Source organism: Manis pentadactyla, chromosome 13, assembly GCF_030020395.1.
Source record: "Manis pentadactyla isolate mManPen7 chromosome 13, mManPen7.hap1, whole genome shotgun sequence".
NCBI classification, from domain to species: domain Eukaryota; kingdom Metazoa; phylum Chordata; class Mammalia; order Pholidota; family Manidae; genus Manis; species Manis pentadactyla.
In genome coordinates, this window is record NC_080031.1 from 37,372,545 (window position 1) to 37,397,760 (window position 25,216).

The window sequence follows — 25,216 nt, forward strand, 5'->3', positions numbered from 1 at the left end:
TGTGATTTGATCTTGACTTGTCTCGAGAGTCATGCAGAAACTTTCTTTTCCTCCTGATGACATAGCACAGAGTCAAACTCACTCAAAGGATTTGTAAAAACATTAACAGATGAAAATCAGGAAAAATTGTAAAACATCAGGCAAATTCTAATTTGGGGGATCTCGTCACTCAGCGAACAAAATTTAAAGAGTTACATAAATTCCTGCTTTGGAAAAAAACGGCTTAAAGGTGTATAGCTAAAAAGGGTACTGTTTGTGGCAATCTATGGAAGATTAAGAACATGTGTTAACCAAGGATCTTAGCTCAAATATCAGGAATAAGACTAACTGGATTTTATAAGTTTGCAACCAGCTATACCCTTTCAAAATGAAAGCAAATGATGATGGCTATGTGACAAGCCCTTTAAATGGATTTTGAAGCAGTGCGAATGTTCTGTTGATGTCGTGGAATGTCACAAATTCTTGCATGACCTTAAATTCATTTCAGAGCGATCTTAAATTCAAGGCCAAAGAACCAAATCATTTCTAAAAATTCCCCACCTGAAGTGAAGATATATGATCATTTTTTATGTCCCATGAAAACAAAATCTAAAAATAATATTACAATGGACATTTATTCCACATCTTGAAGAATTATCTCAAGTATATTCACATATAGCTAGAGATTAGGTTTATAGAACTTTGAGAGGCTTAATTAGCAAGTTGGAGGAACTCAAATGTACCATTCAAGATGTACAAAATAAATTGCATTGCTGTGGTTTTATTGAAAAATGGGATGAGTCAAAACAGTCTCTGCCAAATAAATGAATTTTAAAACAACCTGTTATCATGGGAATCATGTTGATCTATGATTTTTAAATACTTCTAAATTGAGATTAATGCATAATACTAACCTGACTTATGAATCAATTCTGGAATTCTGTACAGTATGTATGGCACTTCATTTTAAGTATATCTGAACTTCTTTTAAATAAGAAAAAGCCTTCTAGCAGCACAGTGTCATATATGTGAGCTAATAATACTCCACATTAAAAGGTTCTTTTACAGAGGTAAGAAAGCAGTCTAAAGTACCATATCCAATCATTCACCAAGTACAGGAATAATCTCATTTTAATAAGCTCTACCTGATTTCAGAATTATTAAACTGGGGGAAATGTTTCTGGTTCGTAGAGCCCAAAAGATGCAAACAATTGAAAAAGAATCTGGAGGGCATGGAATTCAAGGCTTAAGGGTAGGGGTTGCTCTGGGTCCATTCCTTTGACTGAGAATTCCCTAGATTAAAGGCTCTGGGCTGTGAATGAACAGTTCCGGGTTTTATGGGGTTCCACCACTCCTGTGACAGTGAAGAGGGTGGCAGTTGTAATGGGAAGTTGGCTGGCCCTGGCCCGAATCACTCACCCAGCGAGGGAGGGAGCCTTCTCTGTGTCACATTTGCTTTATGCTGCTCTGGCAGGAGCGCATCTGGAATAGCGCATACAGTTTGGGTCCCCACCTTTCAAAAGAGACATGAAGAGGTTAGAAAGCATTTAGAAAAAAGAGCACAGAGGAAGCCGAACAGTACAGAATGCCAGGAACACTCTGGGATTGGGTGAGGCCTTCTGGGTAACCAAATTGCCAAAGTAATCTCCGTCCTAATGTTTAACTTTCTTTGCAATCTTCTTTTGAATCTCCACTTTTACACTGTGGGTACGACTTCACATCTCCCTTTTAAATAGGTGTTAGAATTCTAATCATTGCAGTAACCGTACACAAACCAGTTTTGCAAGAATAATTGATATCAAAGTCATATGCATAAAAGCTGTGTAAGTATTACAATAATACTGAAGATCCGGTTTATATTTTATTTAAAGTTCTCTCTTGATTAATCTAGGCACTGTGAAAGTATCTTTCAGGGACCAACCACACTTATGGACACAAAATACTCTCTGATGCCTACTTTCAAATCAGTAGTTGCTATCTTTAGTTTATATCTCAATATAATATATAGTGTATTAATAATTTAATACACTATACCTGTCATGGTGGGTTAAGACTGAGAAGCAATAAAAACTACCTCCCCTGTAGCAGTGTTAGCTACCTAGTGGTTAGAGAGATCATGTCAGGCCTACTCTCTCTGGACTGCCTTCTTCAGCTGACGCATTGCCATTCTCAGATAAATCCCTTAGAGACACCAAAAACAAAGTCCTGATAGCTCTACAAAGAAACTGATAAATTGACTGAGCTCCACGTGCCAGTTCTCTGACTAGGGAGACTCCTGCTTACAGTGCTTTCCATGCTCACGGGCTAAGCAACTAGAAACACAGTTACTGGCAATCTCTATCTTATAAACCAGTTATGCACCAAAAGCACATCTTTAGATGGTTGTTCCCCAGGGAAACCATGTCCTAGATGGTAGTTCAGTTTCCAGGCATTTTAACCCATAATGAAAACCTAAGTCTTTGCAGGAAAGTACAGTAGAAACCCCAAACTTGTCAAAGCTAGTGATTAAAAAAACAGAGAAACTATTAAACTTATTAACAGCTTTGTAATTTTTCTTTATTACTTGAGCTTGATATTAAACTGGGCAGGATTAATTACATGATTAAGTAGTACTTAAAATTTAAGAACATTTTAAAGGGAATTTTTTTCAAGGACTTTTAAAGTTAGCAGAGCTGGCACTTTATTGTATCAAATACCATTTTTTAATGTATTGCTATATTTTTTTCTTAGTCACCAGCTTTATTCTCACCATGATTAGCCATAATTGAGGTAGATTAAACTTGTAAAGAAACAAAGGTAGAGACAAAGAGCAAAGGAAGGAAAAAAGAATAATTTGCCGGAGTATACTGAGAGGAGCAAGAGAAAGGTGGGTGGGGGAGTAAAGTAGATAAGTGTAAAGTACAAAAAGGAAATAGAGTTAAATGAGGGGTTTCAGTGATAACAAAAAAACCCACATGCATGCCTTCCCTTGAGACAAAAGAAGGGGATTCTAAATCAGGAAATCTCCGAAGCTTGCCACCAGGTGTCGCTATGAGATCAAAATAACTTGGTTACTTTGGGAGGGAATGGGGGAGAGATACCACAAATGGAGGAACAGGACATTCACAATACAAGGGGCTCAGGGTTCGTGGAGTGCTGAGCCATAGGTTAGGGCATATTAAAATTTAGGACATAAGTCCTTGATAGGACATACCAAGTTACTCCAGGAACACATACTTGGTTTAACATTAGAAAATCTAATTCAATATGAAAACCAAATAAAAAAGCATATGCACATACTATCTCAATATACACAGAAATTACATTTGATAAATTTAAAACATTTTTATTTAAAAAATTCAAGCAAAATAAAATAGGCATATGTATAAAAGGAAGTTTCATTAACCTGATAAGGTGCATGTTCTGAAAACCTACAGGAAACATGTAGTGACAAATGTTAGAAATATCAGAAGCATCCCTCTTAAATCAGAAATGAGATGCTGCTTATTTTCAACATTGTGCCGAGAGTTTCCATCAGGTCAATTCGGTGAAATAAGATAAAGAACTAAACATATGGATTGAGGAGACAGATGGTCGTTATTTGCAGAAGATGAAACTTAGAAGAAAAATTTAAAACAAAACTTTTAGAAGAAAACATAGGAGAAATCTTCATGATCTCAAGGAGGTGAAGAATTTTCTAAACAATATAAACACAAAAATCCCCACTAAATCTTATGGACTGATTTATAAATTAAGCTACAATAAAATTTAAAGCCTTCATCCATTAAAAAAATTATAAAAATGTGAAAAGGCACAGTATGGAAGGAGATACCTGTAAAACATTTAAATGTAAAAATATTAGTAACCAAAATATAAACAAAGTCTGTGAATCAATTAGATCAAAATAAAGAAGCTAATAAAAAATTGGCAAAAAAACCCCAGTCATTTCAAGACATGAAAGACCATAAATATAAGAAAAATTGTTACATTAGGAATCAAGAAAATGAAAGCACAGTAAGATACCATTTTAATCTTATCAAATTGGCAGAAATTTAAAAATCTAATATCAAATGTGGTAAAGATACAGATATATCCTTAACTTGGAAAACAATTTGGTGGTGATAGAGTAAATCTGAAGAGGTGCATACTCTGTAACTGAAAAACTCCCCTCCCTGAGTTTAGCCATAGATATACCGTTGCTCACATTCACTAGGAGACATGTATGAGAATATTTATGGCTACGTTGTTTGTAAAATGAAAATTACTGGAAACAATCCAAATGTCCATCATAGGAGGAATGAATAACTTATAAATGCATTCATAAAACAAATACACTCACAGCTGTGAGAATGAATGAACCCCTGCTATAGTCAGCAAAGTGGATGTGTGTGTGCATGTGATGAAACTATATAAAGTTTATATGTATGCAAAATTAGACATTATACTGCTGTGGATATAGATAGTAAAAATCAAATAAAGGGATGATGTTACAGAGGAGGAATACAGAATGCCAAAGTTTCTGGCAATGTACTATTTTAAAAACTGATACATGAGTATCTATTTTATATATAAAATATAGTGTTTAATAATACATACCATATAAAATAGTAATGTATATATTCACGTATTTACATTTCTCCAAGGCAAATTTCTTTCCCTCACACTGTTGTAAAACAGTCTCTTTTTTAAGTGTTTAAAACAGTCAGAAATTGATGGAGGAGAAATACTACAATAGATGAGAAAGTTACAAATTTGGTTCCAAGTATTTTTGGTCTTTAAACCATTAGATTTTGAAGGTCTCAAATAAACTTTCTAGGTAGAAAAGTCAGTAGTTACTGAATAAAAGCAGCAACTGGTATTCCCACCATATGGCGCACCCGCAACCTCTAATAAATCAGGGATTCTCAAAGTGTGGCTCCAGAACAGCATCCGCCTCACCTGTTAGAAACGCATGTTCTTGGGCCGCACAGACTTAGTGACTCAGACTCAGGGATGGGCCCCGCTAGCTACATCGTAACGAACTCTCCAGCTGACTGATGCATGCTAGTTTGACAAACACTACTGAAAGTTTTCAGATGTGTAAGGAAACCCCTTCATTACAACAAAGTAAAACCCCTCTGTGATCAAATCAAAATGGGAGACAGCTAAGAAAGCCAGAGCACCGGCCTTTGGAAGAACAAGACTTTTTAAAATCCTTTAATTCAGGGGTCAGCTAACTATGATTCAAGAGATGAATTCAACTTCACACCTGTTTTTGTAGAGACCATGAGTTTTTAAAAGTTTTTAATCAAAAGAATATTTTGTAACACATAAAAATTAAATAAGATTCAGATTTCAGTGTCCATAAATAGTTTTATTGGAAGGTAACCATGCTAATTTACACATGCCTATGGTCACTTCTGTACCTACAGCAGAGGTGTGCAGCTGTGACAGACTGTTTGGCCTTGGAGGCCAAAAATATTTAAAACCTGGACCTTTACTGAAGAAGTTTGACAACTTCTAGTTTAATTCAATAATTACAATTTACCACTCTAAAAACAAAATATAGGCAATCACAGTGATTTTTCTCTTAAAAACACAATTCTCATCTTAATTCAAAGGCAAAAACCTATAGTTTGAAGAATCACAAGAGAAGTTAAGTCAGATCCATTTTTATCTACTAAATCAAGTAACTCAGGGCATCTGGAAAATGTTCTGAATTATGCTTTCTTCAAGTATTATAGTGAATGAGAGAGAACTGACTGGTGAATTTTAATGAAATACTCTACCACGTCTAGTTCTGAAAACAAATCCAGCAATCTCCTCCCAAAGGCTCTTCCGCAGGCGGTTCCTTCAGCCTGTGCGTCTGTCTCCCGTGCTGCGCGTTGACCCTTCTCAGGCCCATCCTCGCCCACCTGCTTTCCAGTTTCTGGGGTGAAACTACCCAGGCAAGAGCCTCCTCCCTTTGATCCTCAACCTACTCAAGTTTTTCAGACCTAGTTCAGTTCGTATCACTGAAGATCTGTTCACAGAGTTCATGAAATACGTTATTTGGCATCAATTGGTTGGCTGAAAAGTGTATTTCTGTACATATCCCTCTTCTTGAGTTAATTTTCCTCTAGGTTTCTAAGATCCCTTGAACACTGATGGAATCTTCTTTTGATTTCAAGGGCTTTAATGCTCAGTAAAAAGAAAGTATGCTTTTTCAACCCACCAAGAGCAAATCATGTATTTCAGCGTTAATCTTTAAGCGCCATTCACTCTGTCTTCAAGGCGAGAGCACTAAGCCTCTGGCAGGCCGGCGTTCCCAGCCCGCACAGACCAGCTGGGTGAGTAAGGCTGGTCTTCAGTTCGGTGGGCTTTAACCTGCAGGTCAGTTACTCTGTATTCAACTTAATATTTAAAGCATTCTTCTTTGGCCTCTAAATTAGTGGGTACTCTCATTTTGAATTATGCAGACAGGGAAATCCTCCAAAGGTCCCTGTCGTATAAACATATCTCAGTTGAAAAGGTAGTTAGTGTTTCATAGCCAAAGGAATATGGGCTTTCAAAGAAAACCAAAACCCAAATACACTCTGCCACTATGGTTGCCTTTGGGCAGGTTACTGAACTGCAAAATGGAATAATGCATCGACCTTCAAGGACACTGGCAGCATTTAGGACACCTTTGTGTGGATTAGGAAAAGGTCCTGTCCCCCTGGCAGGTGCAGCCCTGTGTCGCCTGGGGTACATGCTTGTTGAGACCACACGACCTTTGTACTTCTGCCCCTTCACTTCCGTTAGCTCCACGGGATCCGGCTTTCCCACTTCCTCTCACACATGCCCTCCTGTGGGTTCCCTTGGCTCTGGATACACTGCCCACTTTCTGTTCCTTCGAACAAGTCAAGCCTTTTCTTGCCTCAAAGTCTTTGCATATGCTATGCCCTCTACCTGAAATGCTTTAATGAAAAAGCGTTTTCTTTAAATTGGTGTCCAGTGTGCCACTTCTGGCAAGCAGATTGTCTGTCTTGCAAACATTTCCTAGAATTTTTGCAGTAACTGACATGTAAAATTTTGTAATTGACATCACATAAAAATAACATTTCAACTTAAATATCTAAAGCATTATTCTTTGAATGTTTTTAAAAACCCATTATCTGACTTATCTTGTACATTCAGGATGTATAGCAACACTGGGCCTACTCCATCTGAAGAACAACTGCCTCATTAGACAGGGCATGAGACTCCCTACCATACAGTCCCCACTAGGCCTCGTACACTCTGATCCCCTTGGCATTTGCATTTATCATCTTGATTTAAATAAGAGGAGGAGCTGGGCTTCTCTTCTTTCATGTAGTTGCCACCTCCTCACAGACTTTTTATGGCCTTCCTACCCCCATATTCTCCACAAGGATTACTCCTACCAAAAGTTTCTTAGCATCTCTAGAACACACACAAAATCCATTTTGACTGAACCTTCAGTCTCTAGAATTAGCCCAGGTTGTAAGCTGACTTTCCTAACCTATACCCAGAGAAGTCCTACCACTACTTAGCACTGCCCCTCAACTCTGACGCCGGCTTTCATCCCAGATTCCACCGGCCTCTGCTCACATGGCTGATGCTCCTGGTTCCAGCACCGAAGTTGCTCCTAAGCTATGCTTTTTCCTGGAACCCCTGCACAAGCTGGCATTGAGACCACCACTGGACATCCATGCAGATGTTCCTTCAGCCCTAAGAGAAAGCTGAGGGAAACTGGTACTTGTTCCTGAGGTAACTGACAACTACAATATTATCTACATTGTCTCAAGATGTTAGCAAGAGGTTTGTTCCTCCCCACACACCTTTGTATGTATTGTTTCATTGTCACACTGTTTCTTCACTTTTCTACTTCCTCCTCAAGACTATGAATGCTTGTAAAAATTATCTAAGAATCCTCAGGACCTAACTTTAGGCACTTAACACATGTTTAATGAATGAATGAAATTATTTGAACGGGTTAAATCATTCAGGTGCCACATGGAGCATCCCTAGAAGGTAATAAACACAGGAACAGATTTTCATTTCCTAGGTATAATCTTACAAGCTTGAGTGTGGGTAGGGCTCACGCCAGTGTCAGCTTCAGACATCTGGGGTTGACAAAGGACACTCCTAGAGTTTTCCTTGTTCTATGCATAGGTTTGTGGGACACACTTTCCAGAAGAAACTGTACAGTTAATCTAAGTGAAAAACTATTCTAATTCCAAGGAAATTGCTCTTTACAACAATTTTCTGGTTGCAAAAACCAGTGTGTACATTAGATATTTTAACAGACTGCTTTTTCATGACACTGGGGGTCACACATGCTATTCAACTATGTCCTGTAGGGTTTGTAGTTCTCTCTCCTAAATGCACTCCCCTTGCTTTGACTTAAATGTTGGTGCTCACCAAGTTTCTGTATTAAACCATTTCCCTCCTTACACTTCTCCATTGGGAAATTTCACTCAACATTCCATCAGCATTCCAAACTTAAACTGTCCAAAAAGAAAGGTCACAGGCACATCTGCACCTGCTTCCATCATGATTTGTAGTTGTATGGTACCACTTTCTGAATCTCACACTTCATACTTTCCAATACAGACAGTTCTACTTACTTAATGTCTTTTTGTGCCTTGATGTATTTGAATATATAGTTCTTTCTCTCTGGATAGCCTTCCTGTCTTTCTTTCCTGACTAAGAGTAACTCATTTCTATAGAGTTGGCTTAGGGATCATTTCCTCCAGGAAGCCATCCCTGGAATCCTCCTGCAAGATTAGCTACCTTCCTTCTGAGCTCCCAGATTTTACCTAGCCCATTTATTTAACAAATAATTTGTGCCAGGCTCTATTTATCAAAATAATTTGCTCTAAGCACTGACGTCACATTGCACAAACAGTAAAATCTCTGTCTTCAAGGACCTTACATTTCAGTCGGAGCAGACAATCAACAGTACAAATACAGACAATCCCTAACTTAAGATGGTTTGACTCAATGATTCTTTTTTACTTGATGGTGGGAAAGCTATATGCATTCGGTAGAAACTGGGCTTTAAATTTTAAATTTCTCCTGGGCTGGTGATAATGTGGTTTGAGTCTCTCGTGATGCTGGGCAGGGGTTGTGAGCCACAGCTACCAGCCAGCCACACGGTCACAAGAGTGAACCACCAGTACCCTTAACCATTCTGTTCCCATACAGCCCTTCTGCTTTTCACTTTCGGTATCACATTCAATCAACTACATGAGATATCTGGTATTTTATTACAAAATAAACCTTGTGTTAGAGGGTTTGGCCCAACTGTAGGCTAATGTAGGTGCTCTGAGCACATTTAAGGTGGGTAAGGTAAGGCTAAGCTACGGTGTTCAGTAGGGTAGGTGTATTAAATGCATTTTCAACATTGGTATTTTCAACTTACAATGGGCTGCAACCCCATGTAAGACAAGATTTGTAGGTAACATATGTATAGGATGTTAGATGTTATGTGCTATAGAGGATAATAATGAAGAGAATGGGTAGACAAAACCGGGGAAGGTGCAATTTTAAATAGGGTGGTAAGGGAAGTCCACACTGAGGCGACACTTAGGCAAAATCCTGGAAGTGGCAAGGAAGTGAATCAAATATATCTGGGGAAAGAAGGCTTCCCAGGGTGAGGTAACAGGAGCACGGGATAGTTCAAAGAATAACAAGAAAGCCAGTTGACTTCAATGCAGTGAGAGAAGAGGAAATCAGCAGATGAGACCCAAGAGCAGCAGGGGACCAGACGGTGCTGGTTTCTGAATGGCTGCTCTGAGACAGGAAACCTCTGGAGGATTTTAAGCAGAAGTGACAGGATCAGACTTACCTTTGAAGGATGCTGTCTTAAAAGACTGTAGAGCAAGAAAGGCAGCAAGAAAACCCGTCAGAAGGCTCCAGCGATAATCCAAGCAATCCTGGTGTGTTTAACAGGTGGATAGCTAGGGTCAGATTCTGGATATATTATATATTTTGAACGTTGGGCCAACAGATTTGTGGCCAGATTGGTAGTGAGTTATGAGAAAAATACAGCCAAGGTTTTGCCCTGACTCACTGAAAAAATGGACTTGCCATTCAGTGAGAAGAGGAAGGCTAAGAGGTACAGGGGCCATCTTGAGTTTGGTTTGGAGTAAGTCTGAGAGAGGAAATGTCCAGCAGATAGTTAGATATATACATCTGAAGTTCAAGGGGCGGGGTTCTGGCTGGGGACTTAAGAGCTTTTATCATCCAGATGGTATTTAAAGCAGTAACACTGGGTAAGGCCACCAAGAGAGACAAGTGCTGGCAGAGAAGGCCTAGGTCTTGGGACACTCCGATATTAAGAGGTTGAGAAAGGAACCTTATTCAACATATACAAACACATAAATTATTTATTTTATCTACTAGGAATAAAGTATAAATTAATGCTCAGGTGTACTGCTCAGGACAGACCATGTCACTTTATCTTCACATAATTAGCACAGGTCCTGGCATGCACTCAATAAAAACATATGCTGAGCAATACCTTTTAAGAGAATTACAAGTAAAATCCTTAAAATGCAAAAAAGAAGACACTGAAAATGGAAACCAAAGGAGGTGGGTATGAATACTGACAGAAGAACAAAAATATTAAGCGAAACAAAATGACAGAAGTTAATTATTAACATCTTTAATTTGCCATGCTGTAAACAAGTATTCTGTGTATATTGTTAAAGTCAATGCTCAAGAGATCAACAGTGTTACTCCCATTTAACAGAGGAGACAACAGGCTCCAAATGACCCAGTGGCTTCCCAAGGTCACATAGCTACTAAGTGACCAGGCCTTTCAAACCCAGATGTGACCCACACAGTTATCTGTCTGTTATCTGCTTCACATCGACCCAGACACTCTCTGAATGCCTGTCAGGCTGGCTATGCATTCAGTGTGCTCCCAGCTGATAGAACTTGGATCTAAACATCTTCTATAGGAAACAAAACATGTGCTGCTGAAGGAGCAGGAGTCTGGGGAAGGATCCCTGCATCTCTAGACTGGGGGGAACCACGGGCACAGTGTCTGTGATTTGACGACCGGCAGTTTCGGAGCCCATCCAGAAAAACTATGCAGAAATAGGTGGCAGGGATGGGGACTCAGCAGCACTGGGCCCAGGAGAGCAAGGGGAAGATGCTGACCATTACAGACTCCTGAGTTTATCTGGATATCAGCCTAGAAATTAGTGTGAATCTCAGGGAAAAGAGGGAGAGAGGGCGACCACAACCACTAAGATCAATGTTTCCTCTATCTGATTAATATGAAATATCATTAGCATTTTTAGAACAAAATTAGCCTGTAAACCCTAAAAATAGTTGTGGCCCAAGAAAATCACTTAAGAACTAGGCCAAAGTTTATAGGTACAAGAGCAATATTTGATCTAAAAAGGAAGTTCTTGAACATTTTAACTTCAGCAAGATCACATTAATAATACACTGAATTAAAAGACTGCATATACTATTAACTTAGAAGTTGTTAGATTCAAAAAACACTTAAGCTCCTTAAAAATAAAAAGGAAACACAGAATCAAATTTCTTAGAAATAATTCTGCTTCTGTTGTTTGGCATCATGGAAAAGTGCCTTATCTTATTAATGTTTTGCAATGATCTGAGCTTGTCACTTAACAAAGTAGGCAAATGAAAACTAAGCACTGAGAAAATGGTGGTAATCAAAGCAAGTTAAAAACCAAAAAGTTACCAAAATACATTTTAAAAATCCTACCCTACTGATATTTTTTTAAAATAACAATTTCCAATTATAGAATTTGAAGAAATCAGAGAAGTTTTCATTATTGGTATCTTTCTCACTTGGGCACTCAAAACTGAAACATTAAGATTATAGTTGTGTCACCTTTTAAGTAAACCTGATCTACAGAAATCTAATTTATGAAAAGAAGTATCCACTTTTCTAATAAAGGTGCTTCAACAGGCACATAATGCTATGTACGTTTTTTAAATGTAAAAAGTACACTATATCATTTAAGTAAAAAATAATTTCCTGTATTTTTTAAGAATCCCTGAAATATAGAAGATGTTAAATAAACTTACCTCATTCACTGAACTATATCAGAATTTCTTAAAGAGGATAAAACACAAGCAATGTTTATACAAGAATACACGACTACTGTTTATAATAGCAAAGGATTGGTAAAAACATAAATGTTCTTCAGTGAAGGAGCATCCATACAATTAAATTCCATGGTATCTTTCTATTAATTACTGGTTTCCAAAATACACCATCCAGAGAAAAAAGTGCAAAACCATGGAGAATGCTGTAACTTATGCAAACAAAAGTACATAATACATGTGTGTTTGTACATGTATAGGTGATCTCCAGGAGACACAAATGGAAAACTATAGTTACTTCTGGGAAAAACTGGAAGACTACTGAACAGAAGAGTATTTTTAATTGTATCTATTGAATGTTGTTTCGTGGTCATGAATCACTTACATTAAAAATAAATGATTTAACCAAGTTTTTTAAAATGGGTCTTTAGCCATAAGGTAGCTAAGCATGACCTAAAGCACCTCTGGCATTTGGCAACTTCAACACAAAGCATAACACGGGAAACCAATGAAAAATACATTATTCCTTAAAATATTTGTCACTTAGTATCTACTTTTCTAGTTTTTAAAAGCTAAGTACAGCTGAAAATTGTTTTTTTCTTTAAAGGAGGGAACTTGGCAATAACTTAAATGCTTAAAAAAAAATCTCCAAAGAAAAAATAACTTTAAAAAATCCTTAAATATTGCAGTGTCTGATGCTTTGCTATGATACAACTATTGCTATATAAACTTACAAAAATCAACACAGACAGTTCAGCAATGTTTGAGAAGGAAATCCACCTGTATAACAACTTGAGGTAATGGAATCCTGTTATTTACTTACAGCAGAAAAATAAATAATTTGTAGTTAAAAAATGGTTAGCTTGCTGGCAAGTTAAATACAGCAGTTAACAAAAAAGTCTTTAAGAAAACTTCAATATTACATTACATCTCAATACTAGCTATTCTAATATAAACCATTATTAATAGTTGCTTATATTCAGTAGACCCTGTTATATGAAAATCAGACACATTTATATTTGATACTAAAGAATATGCAATTCCTTAGCAGCAGAGTCAACCAAGTTAACAAATCTGTTAGCCTACCTAGTCATGAATTTTTAATTTGATACTCCCCAGCTGTTAATTTCACAATGAAGAAAACATTTCCCAGCCTTATTAGTCAATAATAATTTGTTTGCTAATTAGGACCTATTAAGTGACCTCTCATTTCTCTAGCTCCTGCACATTGTATCTCAATTTTTCTTCTAGTATTTACTCCTTTACTTTCAGTATCTTAATTCGAGTTCACTTTTAACTCCTGTTTGACTACAACTTCCACGACAAAGTCACAGGGTCTTAATCTATTTCCCATAACTCTAGCAGTGCTTTGCATAAAACAGCAATTGGTCTGTGAGTCGCTTTAATAATGACTGTATGAATACATAGGTAAATTGAAAACCTTTTTAACTTCTAACATCTGAGACCTAAAGCACAATAGCTCCAAAGAGGTAGTAGAAAACATTTTCTTACCTGTAGACATCATACCAGTAACCTAGAAGACACATTTGCTTCCAGCCTCCCTAATGCTTGAGAACATACCAAAAATATTAATGTATTTCCTCTAAAGATGCAAAACTAGGGTTTCAATGGATATATTTTCTATACATTGATACAAAGTCTTTGATACAGTCTGTATCACCCAAACTCACCATAAACATCCTTAAAACCTCAAGCTTATACTTGAATGTATGGTGGCCCAGCACATTATACTATAAACTACACAGATAATTAGGTTTGGGGTTCTAATTCCAGGTTTTATACTGTTTGGTACTCTACTTATTACAAAATACATGTGCTTTTTCTCAGGTTATTTTAAGAATACATATAAACTACTGAAGAACAGTGGTTTTATTTGGCACCTACCAACAAAAATATTTTTCATACTTATGACCAACTCCTTATAAAAGATGTTTATATTTCTTTGGAAAAAAATAATAGTTTCATCAACATAAAGGTTCTAAGAAACTAAAATGAGCTACCATCAAATAATACATTTGTAAATATTAATGAAATAATTAAACAGTAAACAGACCATTGAACTATGATTTCCTTTTGCACACACTGAAAAATTTTACACTTTTTGTAAGGAAGTACTTTTAACACTCAGATATTTAAAAATTGATATGTTCTACATTTAATTTACCTATCAGTGATAAGCAATTATATTTTAAAGTTAGTGAGGAGGAAAGCCATCCACTTGTAACTCAGGCTACTAAAAGACTGTATTTACCTATATTCAGAAATGTTATGGCCTAAAATTTAGAAGTATTTTGTATGAGGAATTAACTGTGGAAAACAAGGGAAAAAACCTAACACATCACTGGAAATAAGCAGATAAATCACACCTCCAGGAAAAGCTACATTGATGAAACATAATCAAATATGATTCTCAACTTTGAAGAGCCTACAGAAATTACCATAGTAGTTGTTCAAAGCTGTTACAGCCAGTGAATAATTGTTATGTGTGTGTATAATCTTTGATAATCTTCACTGAGTTGAGTTCTGATGACTATAACTCCTTCATAATGATCTGAAAGAACTATTTTTCTAATATCTTAAAACCTGTTTTTAAAAATGCTTCAAGTTTATTCAAGTCATTACATTATTAGGATCATCTGGAAGCAAAAAGAATACTGATACAACTATTGTAAACACTTTGTAGTAATAGTTTTTCAACTATGAACAAATATTAATTCAAAATACATGGATATTAACCCTTGGTCAGGCATTAATTTTTAGGAAGACAGCACATTTGGAATGTGTCTACATCTGATTTTAAAGAAATGCTCTAAAACAGTCTAATTCAGAATTAAGAAATTGCTTATAAAAACTAGAATACAAGACAGTGGTAAGACCTGGAATTATAACACAGAATCCAATCCATTTATTCTTGGATGTCTTCAACTTCTAGTTTTTTTTGTGACACTCAAGAAGCCATCCCAGAAAGAGAATGGATAAAAGAATAAAAATGGAGGTCCTAATTGTCCCCAAAGAAGTCATTTGGAAAATAAAAGAAAATACACTATTACACATGTCAAACATAAGAACAAATTACATGTAAATATTTCCTTCTAAGAACGTAGTAATGTAATTCTTTCCCATGACCACAGCCTTTCTTCAGGCTAATTATAGTATATGTCATTCTTCTAAGCTTTTTTTATGCTCTGCACTTTCTAGTACACCTTCACAGCAGCAAAAATTATCCTTTGGAGCTGTTTAGTTGTTCCCTTAGTAACTACGTTCCCCCAAACACCAGATGTCTTAAAGTCAAATTGAACAACCTCAGCATAGGATTTAATTCCTGGCCCAACGCACTTCAGCTTTCCCATCCAAAGTCAGTGCACAGTGAATTTCACCTTCTTTTCTAGTTATCTCTCTCTAAACTCTATCCACTGTACATATCTCTTCTGCTTGGCCTCTTTGTCATACCTTCTTCATCAAAAATTATTTTTTACCTTTAAAAACCATGCAGACTAACAGCATAGACAAAAAATAAACTGGACTTCATCAAATCAAATACTTGTGCATCAAAGGACACTATCAAAAGAGTGAAAAGGAAACCCACAGAATGGAAGAGAATATTTGCAACTCATATCTGATAAGGGATTAATATTCAGAACATATAAAGAACTCCTACAACTCAACAGCAAAAAACTCAATTAAAAATGGATAAAACAAGCACTTCTGCAAAAGAAGACAACATCATAGCAAAATCCAGCACAGGGAAATGAAAATCAAAACCACAATGAAATACCACTTCAACCATTAGGATAGCTATTACTAAAAAATATATAATTGTTAGTAAGGAAGTGGAGAAACTGGAAGCCTTATGCAATGCTGGTGGGAATGTAAAATGGTGCAGCTGCTGCAAAAAATATTACGGTATTTCCTCAAAATATTTAAACACTGAATCATATGATTCAGCAATTTCATTTTTAGCTATATACCCAAAAGAACTGAAAGCAGGGACTTGATGGGTATTTGTGTATCAATGTACCAGCAACATTGCCCACAATGTTCAATATGTGCAAACAGTGCAAATGTCCATTGACTGATGAATGGATAAACAAAATGTGGTATATATATAGAATGGAATGTTATTCAGCTTTAAAAAATAATAAAATTCTGATACATGCTATAACACAGATAACATTAAAACATTATGCTCAGAGAAATAAGTCACACAAAAAAAAGATAAATACTATTATGAGTCCACTTATATGAAGTACCAAGAATAGTCAAATTCAGAGGGACAAAAAGTAGGAGAATGGTTACCAGGGAGTAGGAAGAGAGAGGAATGGGGAGTTACAGTGTTTAACAGGTACTGAGGTTCTGTTTGGGAAGATGAAACAGTCCTGGAGCTGTATAATGGTGATAGCTGTCCAACAATGTGAAACTTAGTGATGTCACTGTACATCTGAAAATGGTTAAAATGATAAATTTTATGTTAACACACAAAAAAATGATTCAACTGAAAACTCCTAACTCCATTAAACTTCTCAATACTTAATACAGTTATTACTAATTACTACACTTGACTGGTTTGATAGTAGGGTAAAAAATGCATCTTCCTATTAAGTTAGAAAAACTTTTAAAATTGGGCTTTTTAAAAAAGGAGATCTTTAAATACTGACCACTGTTTAAAATTTGACCTATGAAATGAAAATTAATTTATCAGAGAATAAGCATACTTGAGAAATTATACTGAGCATTCTTATTCTCTATTAGTCACTAATTTTCCTCTATTAATCTTCTGTATGTTGTAGTTTCCTTCATCACACAAGTATATTTTTTACCCAAAATAGCTACAATTTAAAAATAAACAATTATATAAATGGAGTAATGGCATACAGGATTCAAATGCTAGACCTAAATGACAGACTTTTCAGCATAAACCAAAGGGAAAGGAGGGAGGAGGCGCTGCCTTAGAGATCTAAGACATTCATGCATTTCTAAGTCTAAAACAGAAGATAAAACATTTTAATTTATCTTGCAAAAAAATTAGAAGGGTATCATGGCATACATTATAGAAAAGTAAAAAAAGAATTTCACATAACAAATCCATTTTATCAAAAGGAACTTTTCCAAGGATGGTCACATGAATCCCAGAAATCCTGACCGCAGACCAGCACCGCGAGGATGATGGACATCTGGTCATAAGGACGTAGTAAGGACGAACTAAAATCAGTTTAATTTTTTAGGAGCAAACTAAATGACACGCATAAACATCAAAATGAATCTGAATTGTTTAAATGATCATTAAATAAAAGTAAACAAAGTAATAACAATAGATTAAATTACATGGATGGAAGCAAGAGACTTGAAACAGGCATGGAGCAATCTGGGCATACAAATAACATGAATTAACAAAATGGTGCTGTCATCTTAAAAGAAATCCAGTATTGTAACAGGTTAATGCAAATGATTTAACAACTAAGATAAATTGATATTTGAAGTTCCACATTTTAAGATAGGCCAAAACAGAGTCATAGTCATTCTAATCTTGCTTCTGTATCCTAGAATATAGCAAGTACATAATAAAAATGTATTGGCTAAATTTGAGGTGACTAAGTAGGAACCTGAAACCACTGAGCAGGTAGGAACTCCAGAGCCAAACAAAGGCCTGAGTTTAAAAGATGTGTCATAGGGTAATTATCTCAGTCATGATACTTAACCTTCAAATTCTGTGAGAAATAATGGGTTTGTCAACTCCTAACGCAGTATATGTAACCTGAAATCAGAAAACTCTTGCCTCACAGAGTTTAAGCAAAGTTAAAATATTATAGCAACAGAGAAAGGAGTTATGGTCTTTCCAGAGGGAAAATGGCAGCTCTTAAAATCTTGAAAGATAAACATATTAAGAAGTAGGTTCACTAGGACAAAAATGAAATTACTTCAATTGGATTATGAAACTAAAAAAGTCAAGGATGAAAATATGATAAGCTTTGGTATATGAAACACTATTACAAGCCAATTTTTCCTCGCTATCAGTGCAGAATATGAGTCAGACTGCCTTGACATTTTATGCACTTATCAAACATCTGCAGTATCCACTGCTTTTTAAATTTACTGGAATACTGTCATTCTATGTGATAAACCACACTAGCATACTGATGGATTGGCTTCTAGCTAAAAAAGAAGTGCAGAATATGAAAATGCTAAGTTTCTCTTCATTTAGAAGAGGACCCTGTTTACCAGTGTAACTCCATATTTAAGTGTTTTCCCTTACTCTTATTAAAAATACCTAAGCTTTGGTTTACTAATCAGTTCAGTAAATTAATGCTAAATGCAGTAAATTTCCTTACACTTCAGGTTTTAAGCTTTAGATTTAAAAAAGACTAGCATCTTTTAGCATCTAAATAGCAAGATTAACCATGACAATGAAACTGTATCTTCCTTAAGAAAAAAAAATTATAAACAGTACACAATAAAATCAATAGCTGGAAGTCTTAAATGATTTTCCATAATCAGGAGTCAATTTAATTTTTCCACATAATTAATAATCACTGGTACTTCCAAACCAAAAGAGGTATAATTTGGGAGAAAGAATAAATCTATGAGGATTTTGAAATTTTCCTTATTCATTTCCCATTTTTAAGAGGTGATGATTCATGGGTCTAAATGATATTAATTTTCAGGAAATATACAAAAAATCCATGTTAAATAACAACAGTGGACCTTGAAGGCATGAGCTTTTGTCACTTTATTGTTAACCAATGAATGTTACCAAAATTATAATTTAATTGTACAACATAAAATTATGCTAATGGTAAATCCTATTGGAAATTACCAAATACTCAGTAATATATTTTTACATTGCTATATGAACATGTGCTCTCAACTGCTAATAATTAAAGTTATAATTGGTTTAATCACTATGAAAACCCATAATGCAAATAGCTGTTCCTGTTTAGAAAAATTCACACAGCTTTAAAAATGGATTAAATCCATTTTAATCCTAATCTACAGATGGACTATAAACAGCAAATATAACTGGTAAATTTTCAACACTGATATCAAACTGATGTAGCAATGGTAGTGCATATAATTCAAAATGAAGAAAATGAGTAAAAATCCAATGGAAGTCAATTTCCACCTATTATGGCAACTGCTTCAGTGCTTTGGAGAAGTGAACATTTATGCTTTAAGCAAGAATAGTGGGGGTTCACCATCTATCCCTCTCATGTGCTGCCAATAGAAACATTCTCTTCCATACTATTTTGAAACATGTGCACAACCACCATACAACAGCCACTTCAAGGTTAACCAGTTATCTTTTGTCCCACAAAGTCCAAAAAATATATTAAATGCAACCTTTCCTCCTCATATGTCTGCCCAGATTAATCCTTTTAAAGTCAGCAAAATCAAAAAAGCACAAGAGATACTTTCAGACACAACTTGAATCTACTGTGCATGAAAAATGTTTAACAAAATGGCAGTTTTAATAGGTAAATGTAAATTTGAGTGCCTAATACCAAATGGAAAGTAGCTGAACCACACAGAGAAAAAAAGGCTTTATCTCCAAATCTAGATGCTTTACAATAAAGAAAATGTTAGAATATGTGAATATTAGAACATCTTTCAAACTGGAAAGATTTCTTCATAAGACATAATTGAATTTAATATAACCTAGAATTATAATTTCTAAAATAGGATTACCAACCAAATTTAACTATTTTTAGTTAGAGACTGAAAAAATAAGCACAATGATTTAGAAACCAAATCTACTAAAATGATAATGTAGCAATTATATCAAGAAACGAAGGTATAGCTATTCTTCATATCCTCTAAGGGCAACATCCTCTCTCTCTCTCACACACATACACACATGCGGACACACCCTCCAGGAAGACAGTGTACAAGGGAGAGCTTACAATTTTAATACAAGTCAGAGTCCCAAGTTCAGCTCAACAAAAAGGCAGTTAAAAATTTAGCACTCTAAGATATCCTGAAGGAGAAGGAAAGCTCCACAGTATTCCCTCATGATTGAAAGTACCACTGCATATTTAAAAAATGTATAGCTTACACATTCCATTGTGTTTGGACAACGAGTCATTGCAGGTGTAGTAGTGAGGTAGTTATTACTGTCCCTTTTTGGGACTGATGTTTTTCATGATACCCTTCCAGAAATGTCAGGGATATTTTTTTAGTGATCATATCAATTACCAACAAATGTGTATTTTTTATTAAACAACTGTTTGTCTAAATCTATGAAAGAACAGAACTTCCTTAAATCTTTCAGAGACAACTGTTATTTGCAGGTAGTATTTCATCAATAAACTCTACTAGGGAACTACTACCTGCTGTCTACACCTTTGTGAATCTGTAGGCAAAGAAAATCAAAGGATGACAGGAGATGAAACACCAATCAATTCAGCTGTCAAAGATGACTATAATTAAGCAAGCAGATATCAAATATCCAATAATATAATTAAATTGGGATTTAAAAAAATTAACCACTGGCTGGACACTACATGGTTCAACATTCTAATCCTTTTCAAGATTCATAGCCATCTTCTATACAATGATCAAGGACTGTCCACCCTGTCACCTCTCATTTTAAACACTGCCAATGATCTGGTAGAATTATGATTATGGCATGGCAAGTATATCAGAAGGGCACACTGAGAAAATATGAATATGAGAGAATGTAGGAATACATGCAGATAAAATATGCAAGGGTAAACAAGAGTCACCACCCTTCAAAATGTACCGAGTGCTTAAATCACATATATATTTGTCAGACATGATAATAATTAACACTAATTGTTAATCATCAACAGAAAAAAAAAAATGGAAAATGAAATTGTGAAACAAGGTGATGGAGCACTGTTCTCCATTCCCTGGCCCAAAAGAAAATGAAAACCAAGCATGATATGACACTGCCTTAATGTTGAAGGACTCCCCTTAAATGTCTTTCAGCCCCCCCAGTCAAACTGGTGTAAGTGCTTTGGCAAGGTGGGATGCATTCCATCACATCTGCAAAGGCCTGCTTTTCTCTGTTGGTGGTTCAGCTTATGAAGAACATGTATGCAAAGTAACAGCTCTCACATTGCTTCAAACTCATCAATACGTTGCTTTGTATTGCCTTGTCGGATCTGCCGCAGAGTCTTGTACTTATCACGGCCTGCTTTAACATTCTCAGCGTGAAGAACATCATTTTGTGTTTTCTTGCTTTCATCTCTGGCTTGGGCTAATTCTGAACTTAATGCCTATATTTAAAAACAGAAAGTAGGACTATATCTTTTCTTAGATTTAAAATATTTATGAAAAATAGTTAAAGACAAAAATTAACATGTCACAAATCTGACTTTTTAGTTCATTAACATTTCCATTGTGAAATGTCTTTCTCTAAAGTGTGTGTTTTACTTTTAGTATTGGTGAAGGTAGTATTCAAAAGGATACCCATGGCCTTTCATTTCTACACTCATGAACCATGATGATTTTGTGCATTATTCTAAGCTTAACTTTTTCATACAATACTTGAAATGACTCACAAAAGCTTCAATGTAGATGTTATAGAATGTTACTATGATCTAGTACCTACACTATGAGAAGCTTCCTCCGAAAGTCTTAATGTATTTGTTGTAACTATCACCTCATTTTCTTTTCTTTATTAATATTAAAGATTTATACCAATTAAAATATTAGAGAACTTAGCTGGAAAAAGGTCTAATAATATGAAATTTTTCTATTTTGATCTAATTTATATTACCTTATTAAATTATATGTTGCATTTAAGTTGTCATTTTGCCATTATAAAATCTGAACAAATAATTCAGTTTATGTAATGTCACAGATGGAGCCTATTAAATTACTATTGCTTTTTAATGTGTACTTCACAGTTTAAACACAAAGTTAATTTGTTTTGTAAACACAGCATTAAAATACTTTCTACTTTTACTGTGGGTCAAGCCATAATTAAGGAATAACTTACCAGCTAAGGCCTGATTACGCAGGGCCAACAAACATTTGCTAACAGGGTCATACAGTGAAGGAAGTGAAAGAATGTGACTGTGGGCCAAGCACTCACAAACCAATCACAAGACAAGTTATTGTTAAAGCCTCCCCAAAATCATTATAATGTTCCTTTTTAATAAGTTTGTCTTAATAAATGAGGAAAATGCAACTGTACTTTAAATGTGCATACAACTGCAAATTCTAAATACCTGGAGCTGTTTCTTAACGCGCTCATTTTTCTGTGTTTCTGCCACGCGCTCCTCCTCACTCCTGTGGTCCACCACCCCTTCATTTGACAGCTCGGCACTGGCCTCGGCATTGTCCTCATCGTGTTCATCATGTTCATTTTCTGTCGGAGGAATGACCGGAGGTGGGGGAGGGAGAGGAGGAGCAGACATCACAGTTTTTAACTCTTCTTTGGTCTTTTCCAAGTCTTCCTGGGCTGCAAAAGCCTGAACATCAAAAATAAGTTTATCAGTTACTTAACCTTAAGTATCAGTGATTTAAAAAATCAAGTAATCATTCCTTTCTAGTAGAAATTACATTTCAGGGTATTGAAAATAGGCCCTATTTGATGAAAGCTCTTTTTTTAGGAGTGATAGAATTTCTAAAAATTAACTTTGCAAACCCTAATAAAATTATTTATTCTGGCAAAGTTGATCAACTGTTGCTAAAATTGTTATGCAAATGATTGATGAGAAATGGGTATTTGTATAATGCCAAAGAATGACACATCTAACAGATTATATTTAGCCACAGGGGAGCACATGTACCACACAATGGAGGAATCAGACTGTCATTACTCTAATCCAATGATCAATTAAAATCACTACTGGTAGGTTAACTGCACATGAAGTGTCTTCTGACATGATGCAACAGGAAGTAGCCAACATCACATTGTTTGGGTGATACACTGCGCCAGTTTGCCTGGAAAGGTCCTGCTTTTACACTGTTGTCCTGCTATAATTATACACAATTTAATTATAGCTTCACTCTCAAAAATATTCTAATTTGGATTATATTGCAGTCTCACCCATGAGGCATTGTAGCCAAAAACTTTTAACTTGAAACCTTTTAAGCTTTTAGATCTATCTTCCAGTTTATAGGAAATATTGATAAGAGGCCAAACTGAATGTCACCAAGAAGCGACTAGACAAGAATAGGAGGAGGGACAATTTGCAGGTCCCTTTAGGAAATCAGTATCATAAAAAGAAGGCCTGTCCTACTGTAAAAGAGAGCAAACATATGTGATGAGAAGTCCCACTTTGGACACTAGCTTGACAAATCAGCAAAGAGATTTTTGAGGCTATTTTGAATATAGTCTACCCAGAAATAAAAGCACACATATATGGTCAATTAATTTATTACAGAGTAACCAAGAATATATAATGGGGAAAGGACAAGTCCCTTCAATAAATGGTGTTGAGAAACCTGGACAGTCATATGCAGAAGAAAGAAACTAGACCACTGTATTACCATACACAAAAACCCAACTCAAAACTGTTCAAAGATTTGAAGGTAAGACTGGAAACCATAAGACTCCTAGGTGGAAATCCCCTTGACATTGGTCTGGGCAATGATTTTTTGAATTTGACACCTAAAGCAAAGTCAACAAGAGCAAAAATAAACACATAGGATTACATCAAACAAAACCTTCTGCAAAACAAAGGAAACCATTAACAAAACGAAAAGGCAACCTACCAAATGTGAGAAGATATTTGCAATCATTTATCTGCAAAGGGTTTAACATTCAAAATATATAAAGAAACCATATAACTCAACACCAAAAAAAACCAAGAACAAAAAACTCTACAAAAACAATCCTATTAAAAAATAGGCCAACAGGTACATGAAATGGCGCTCAACATCACTAACCATCAGGTAAATGCAAATCAAAACTGCAGTGAGATAGTCCCTCACACCTGTTAGGGTGGCTATTATCAAAAAGACAAGAATCAAATGTGTTGGCAAGGATATTGAGAAAAGGAACTCTAGTCCACTGTAGGTATGTAAACTGATGCAGCCAATATAGAAAATAATACAGAAATTAAAAAAAATTAAAAATTAAAAATAGAACCATACAATTCAGCAACTCCATTTCTGGATGATTATCCAAAGAAAGCACTAACTCAAAAACATCTGCACCCCCATGTTCACTGCAGCATTATTTACAAGAGCCAAGATATGGAGACAACCTAAGTGTCCGTCAGTAGATGAATGGATAAAGAAAATGTGGTGTGTGTACATATACATATGTACACACACACACACACAAACAGGGATATTATTTGGCCATAAAAAGAAGGGAATCTTGCTACTTGTGACATCATGGATCGACCTTGAGTGCTTTATGCTAACTGAAATAAGTAAGAGAAAGACAAATATCACATGATGTTACTTGTATGTGGAATCTAAATAAAACCCCAAAACAAAAAAAAAAGCAACAACAAAAACTGAACTCACAGATACAGAGAACAGGGTGGTTAGCAGGGCAAAGTGGGAGAGGGGGCTAAAAACTCCCAGAAATAAGTCATTGGAATGTAATAAACAACATGGGAACTATAGTTAATAATACTGTATTGTATATTTGAAAGTTGCTAACAGAGTAAAGTTTTCATAATGAGAAAAAAATATTTGTAACTATGTATGGTGATAGCTGTTAACTAGATCTGTGGTGATCATTTTACAATATATACAAATATCACATCTGAAACTAATGTAATGCTGTATGTCAATTATAGCTAAAAAAAAGCTTCTGATATATTCTAATGTTAGATGAGATGGAAACTGACCAAAATGATACAGTATGTATAGTATGAAATCACTCTGAACATAAAACCATGTGTACACAACATGCAAACAGGAAAAGATCCTAGAAGGACATGCACTAAGGTGTTAAAAGAGTGATCCTCGTTTGTGGATATATGATTTTGTGTGTGTACACATTTTCTAATTTTTACAATTTGCCTCTGTGATATGTAAAAATTTATGTATCTTTAAAATTCTAATGAAGAATGTAGGTTAACAGTTTTACTTTGATGGAGTTATATATACACATATATAATTCTCAATATATGAAAAACTTCCCTATAAAATTTCAACTGCAAAGAAATTTAAGAGTAAAAGAAAAGCATATTCATATTTATTACATAAAAGTCATATAACTACACACTTTTGGGTGTAATATATTATGTTGCATTGA

General features: G+C 35.4%; 1 protein-coding gene across 4 annotated transcripts in view; it reads right to left on the minus strand.

Annotated features, from left to right (window-relative positions):
• Positions 1 to 25,216, minus strand: part of RDX (radixin) — a 91,314-nt gene that overhangs the window by 1,618 nt on the left and 64,480 nt on the right. For 3 of the 4 annotated variants that reach the window (XM_036895713.2, XM_036895711.2, XM_057491089.1), the window contains 3 exons: positions 22,224 to 22,466; positions 21,106 to 21,266; positions 1,399 to 1,492 (listed from right to left, as the gene is read on the minus strand). In XM_036895713.2, the coding sequence (XP_036751608.1) occupies positions 1,426 to 1,492; positions 21,106 to 21,266; positions 22,224 to 22,466 (471 nt within the window). In that variant the 3' untranslated portion in view covers positions 1,399 to 1,425. Of the gene's footprint in view, positions 1 to 1,398; positions 1,493 to 18,742; positions 21,267 to 22,223; positions 22,467 to 25,216 lie in introns of those variants that run through there. The other variant, XM_036895714.2, reaches the window with a different exon arrangement.